This window comes from Lathyrus oleraceus, chromosome 7, assembly GCF_024323335.1.
Source record: "Lathyrus oleraceus cultivar Zhongwan6 chromosome 7, CAAS_Psat_ZW6_1.0, whole genome shotgun sequence".
NCBI lineage: Eukaryota > Viridiplantae > Streptophyta > Magnoliopsida > Fabales > Fabaceae > Lathyrus > Lathyrus oleraceus.
The window spans coordinates 379413636-379419343 of record NC_066585.1 but is presented as its reverse complement, the minus strand read 5'-3'; the positions used below and the strand labels follow the sequence as shown (position 1 = coordinate 379419343).

Sequence of the window (5708 nt, the reverse complement as noted above, 5' to 3'; positions counted from 1 at the left end):
TGTTGATGTGAATAAGTTATGTGTTTGATAATTATGTGAATATGCTACCCTTGCTATGTTTTGTACCATTAATATATGTGAGTGTATTCTGACCCATTTATTTTTGTTGTTGTGGTGTTTGTACGTTGTGGTACAAATACTCAAGAGGAGTAGTAACTACTATGAGTTGGAAAATGGCATAAGGCTTTTCTTCGTTTTATTTATCGCTTTCCATTATTTTAGTTTTCGATTGCTCTGATCTGTAACATCTAGGAACGCGTCGTTTCGTAATGTTTTGAGTTGAAGTTTTTGGATTATTTATTTAATCAAGTACCTTAATTTTGTTGAGATATTTTTAAAAGTATGGTTTATGTTAGATTCCACTGCCGTGTTTTATATTTTAACTTGAAGAAGTAAGCATGTTGTGAATGTGTAGCACCTTACTTGAGAATATTATTGTTAACCTTTTTAGATTAACGAGTCGAGGTTTTTAGGGTGTTACACCATCTCTTCACAAAATCTGACAGCTTACCATGGTTACTAATATTATAACTAATCATCATAAATCTTGCAACCCAGATAGCTGCATAACATCATGAAACCATTGCTTCTCAGACTGTTGTAGTTTCGCAATCTTACTACCGTGGTTGATGCATTTTAAAGTATCACAGTACTGCAAAAAAATATATCATTGTTAGGAAGTTTAAATATTATAACACATATGTTTCAAAGAATAAATACATATTTATTTTATCTCTCCATCCCACACGTGCCTAAAAGTATGGTTTTCATACAGAGGCGGTAGTGAAGTTTCGTAGGGGCCTTATCCGAAAACCTCAAGAACGTCGTCATCATCAGATGCATCAACATGGACTGGTGGGCCTTCTGGGGCAGTAACGGGTGACACGTGCCTCCAGGAAGACGAATCTGGAACAGTTGAACTCTAGAAGATGACGCTCCCACATCAAATGAACTGGCATTAATTGGTGGTCGCGATGGTCTAGCTCTTTCCCTACGAACAAACGCATGTATGGACACTATATCGTGCTTTAATCGATATTGGTTATCAGTCACTTTATCTATAATTAAACCAGATGACAGACATGTAAAATCAAACAACGCATACATAATACAGAAGTTCAATTCCATTAATTAGAAAAATCAAATTTAGATAAAATAAGGAAGTGCACTTTTGTATTTTCCTGAAACACATAAATGATAGAAAACGCCGAAACACCTCATTCTCTATGCTCTAAATGTCAATGCATACCTCAATAAACCACGTATTATGAATGTAACTACAACTTAATGTAACTTAAAGCATCTATTTGTTATATTAATGTATGCATCATAAATAAATAAATAAACAAAAGGAAAATGAAAAAATGTTTTAAAATGTGAGGAATGGAAGCTCTTGAATTGAATGAACTTGAGTACTGATTGATAAAGCTCTTGAACTAGGCACAATGCAGTAGAAAGTTTGAGATATGTTGAAAAATGATAAATTTAAGGGTTCTCATACATATCTTTTCTTCTTTTTTAGAGGAAGTTCGGCTGAAAATGGGGATGGGGAGAGGTCTGACACGATAATGTCATTCAAAGTAGTGAAATCATGTGGTATGGACTTTGGTGCGTGGCCCTAAAATTAACAGTTATCCTTGTTTTCTTTTATATTTTAAATTCACCCTTATGATATCACATTCCTTTACTTTTGATCCTCCATGGAATTTGATAAAATGCTGATATGAACTAATGTGTAAAAAAATGTTTAGTTGGTCAAATTTTAGTGATGTAGCATTTTTATAATTTATGTGTCATTAATAATGATTTAAAAATAAAGTAATTAGATTCATCCCTTTATTATTATTCCATAAAGGGTAACATTCAACTTTTGAAGCCATAAATAAACCTATAAAAACTCCTAACATCTGTTTTCTAACAGAAAGAGTATATCATAATGGAAAACGGATCCACTCCTGCCTTTCCTGTCATGCTGCCTACACCCATGAATTCCCTGAGTTGTCACTCACTCTATCGCCAATGGCAAACAGCCATCACCAGCAACATGAAGCATCATCATCACTATCACTAGCAAAACAAAAACTGAGTGGTGATGGAAGCAAAAAAAAATAGTATGTTGCTGCTAGGTTTCTTTGGTGGTGGTAGGCTTATCAACTAAACAATTGAAAGAGTGTAACATTACAAATTGTATTATATCCTCTATATCACATATATGGAATGGGATTCTTTAAAACACTAATTAATTACAACATAATTATTTATCTCAATGAGTCAATCCCAAGATGAGAGAAGACTGGTGTTAATCATGAATCACCATACTATACAAATAATACAGTGGATGAAGCATGACTCTACTTCAGTGCAGCATCACAAACTTTATTTTCGAGATCCAAAAACCAAGTCACCTAAAGAAGCCAAAGGTGAACTGTGACCATGCACTACACTGTCTCTCCAGAAAGCCATTCCTGTCGCAATTTCATAAAAATGTTATTCAGAATGCCGTTTCTGCACTACTTCATTTAACAGAAACATCACTTGTGCAATTTTGTATATAATGTCTATTAGAATTTGAGTTTCACATAACTCTATTAAAAATTGTTGAACACTTATAATTAGGTCAGCCAATAATTTGGACAATGAAATTTTCAACAGAAATACGTGTGTTATAAATAAATTAGGAAATATGGCTGTTCAAGAGGATATAACCTATCCATGAAACCAGACCGACAGTTGCTGCCAAATAGAATTCCTTGCCGATAATGTTTAAACTGGAACGAAAACACAACATCAGTTTAGAGATGATTCTAAATTTTGCTCAAGAGAGCACCATAACAGAATTGCAAATTAAAACTTGACTTATATTAACTTACAGGAATAGGCATGCAAGGTTACCATATCCATAGAATATGGTAGCCCACGTTGAACCAGTGAACCTTCAGTCATAGTTGAATCGGTAAAATGTTAGAAACAATTTCAGAAGATTGCAACACAGAATTTAAATCAACAGAAAACATGGGTATATACATTAGAGGTATGCAATAAATCAAATATCACTAAAGTCAAAGCAAATAAAACTATATTTATTTTTAAAAACACATGCTAAGCCTAATTTAAATTGAACCACCACCCACCATGAAAGTTTAAGTAACACTTCATATTCTACATACTATTGTTATCATTTATCAACAACCAGAAGAGTTTTCAGTACTGCCACTAAGTTTGGATAATATCTTAAATTGTGAAAATAGTTCTCCACTAGAATGGTTGCAGAATATTTATAGTTCTAACAATATTTGCTAATGGTTCAACATTTTGCGGGGGTGTAACTAACTCAGTAAATTTTCATGCAGATGGCAGAAACAACAACCCGAGCGAATAATGTGACAGAATCACAATCACAACAGCCAAGTGCTATACTATAACTCTGCTTTGTGATTTATAAAAATTTGGTATTGCCGTATTTTTTATCAAGGGTATATTAGTTAATAGAAGAAAGTGAATTACCACATGAAATCACGAATGAATAGAGCACGTGGAAGCATGAGTCCATTTCCAAGCATCGCAAGCAACATAGAAAAAGCAGACAAGCCTTTCATGTTCTCAGGATTGAGAAAATTTGTCCACTAGAGAAGAGAAAAACGGGCATAAGAAAGGATTACACAGCTGTTAATGCAACAGAAATTGTCATCATATATGAAGTTTACCATCTGGGAAACTGGCATCCACATGAAGAGGAACGTAGCTGTCCATCCAGATATTCCACCAACAAATTTAACACCTTTCTCGGAAAGTTTTCCACTTCTTGCCTGTAAATAAATGAATGTGAAAACCTATTTCCTGCTTCAATTCCATCTGACCCAATCTAGAAACAAGACATGAAATTCAAAATTTGTTTGTTTCAGTTATCAAATACACATCACCATGGTAACAGCGAAGACAGCAATGACAAAGGAAACTGCCCCAGGCAAGATGCTGTTAGGTAGATAGGGGACAAATGTAGACCACATTATCTGTATCCAGATCATAAATTGAGCAAATGCAAGTTAGCAAATGGGTATGCCTGAGTGAGTAGAAATTGATAAAAGGTCTATTTGTATTAATAATAAGGTAAGGTGGGAGAAAGAAGAAATTGATAAAAAGGTCTATTTGTATTAATAATAAGGTAAGGTGGGAGAAAGAAAAGAGTATTACTTGAGGAAGCATGGATAAACCTCCAATTGTAATGAAATCTTCCCAAAAGCGCCAGATTGGAGCATTTAGTAAGGCAAAGTAATTCATGAAATTGAGAAAAAGACCAGACAGTACAACGAGTGATGTTGCTAAGAAGTAAGGAAAAGGCATGGATTGGGCTAATGCGAGCTGAACAACGACGACATATGTTGAAAGTACACCAAGTGTCTGCACTAGCATTGCTTCCTTTTCTCTTTTCTTGGCAAAGTATGAAAGTAGTGAGAGGTTTCCAAGCAAACTAGTAAGCATTCCCTGCATTGATAATCAAACACAGTTTACCAGGAAATAATCAAGAACGAATTAAAATATTGAATAACAAAGGCATAAGCAGAAGAAAGAATTGTAGAAAGGATGGAGAAATAGAGTGAATTACTTACTAGCCATGGAATAGCAAAGAGAGCAGTATTATTTGCGGACATAAGATTTCTAGCATTGAGTAAAATCTGTGGCATTTGCAGTAAGAGGAATGGGAAATTCGCTACTCCAGAGAGTTTGGATGTAAGCGTATCCCATTGTTGGTAGCTTTCATTTCTTCTTCCAGAGTTAACAGATCTCTTGAAAATGAATTGAAAGAAACGTCATGTGAATCGAATGAGGTTGATGATAAATTGATAATAAAGGAAATGAAAATAGGTCAGGTAGGTACCTGGTGAGGTGGATCGGAATGAAGAGCATTGAGAGTGAAATAGGATCGGCGGGGTTGAGGGAAAGCAAATAGACGGTTTTGGGTGGGAAGAAAACATAGATTATGAAGTGGGCGACGGCGAGGTAAAGAAGTTAGATATTTGTGATGTTGATGTTGACATAGGTGTTGAATTTGAAGATGAGGAGGAGAAGCATAAAAAGTGTTGGCCATGACTGCCTTATTAATTGCATTCAACAAATGATGTTGTTCTTCTTGTTGTTAACTTGTTATTGTGGGATTGACTGTGACTCTAATCACTGTTGTGTACTGTTGCCTTGTTGTGACTCTAATCACTGTGTGTGTATTGTTGCCTTGTTGGGAATCAGATTGTGCGGTGATACAAGTGCGTACCCCTAAGAATTCACGTGGATTCACTCTTCATATTTGCATTTTTTTATCTTTACCGCTCCATCGCCTTATTAATGCTACCACCACCGCACCACAAACACGGTAAGATGCACGCACTATTTTTTTATTTTATTTTTTCAAAAATGTTTTTTCTTTTTAGGTTTTTTATCTATAGCTTAACTTCTATTTTGATCACTTCATTTTTAGAAAAATATTATTTTCATCTTATTTATTCAAATTGGGCTACATTTATCCTTTTTATTAGTCCTCTTAATCAAAATCAATTATAATTACTATCATTTATCCATATTTTGTCCACATGGTGCTTAGCTAGAAATTAAAATAAATAACTTAAAAGAAAATTGTTCGTTTCATTTTTCTGTTTGACTTTAAATGCAAAAATCCTAAGAGAATATAAAGATGATGAAGACAATGGAGAAGAAGA

The 5708-nt window shown here is 34.3% G+C and overlaps 1 protein-coding gene across 1 annotated transcript; it reads right to left on the bottom strand.

The window, feature by feature from the left end:
• Positions 1-2155: 2155 nt before the first annotated feature.
• Positions 2156-5277, bottom strand: LOC127101594 (maltose excess protein 1, chloroplastic). The gene is made up of 9 exons (XM_051039046.1): positions 4877-5277; positions 4608-4784; positions 4192-4482; positions 3921-4010; positions 3705-3806; positions 3505-3623; positions 2871-2933; positions 2707-2768; positions 2156-2465 (listed from the first exon to the last, which is right to left on the bottom strand). Exons 1-9 carry the CDS (start codon positions 5084-5086, stop codon positions 2377-2379), a joined length of 1203 nt encoding a protein of 400 aa, XP_050895003.1. The 5' UTR covers positions 5087-5277; the 3' UTR covers positions 2156-2376.
• Positions 5278-5708: the final 431 nt, after the last annotated feature.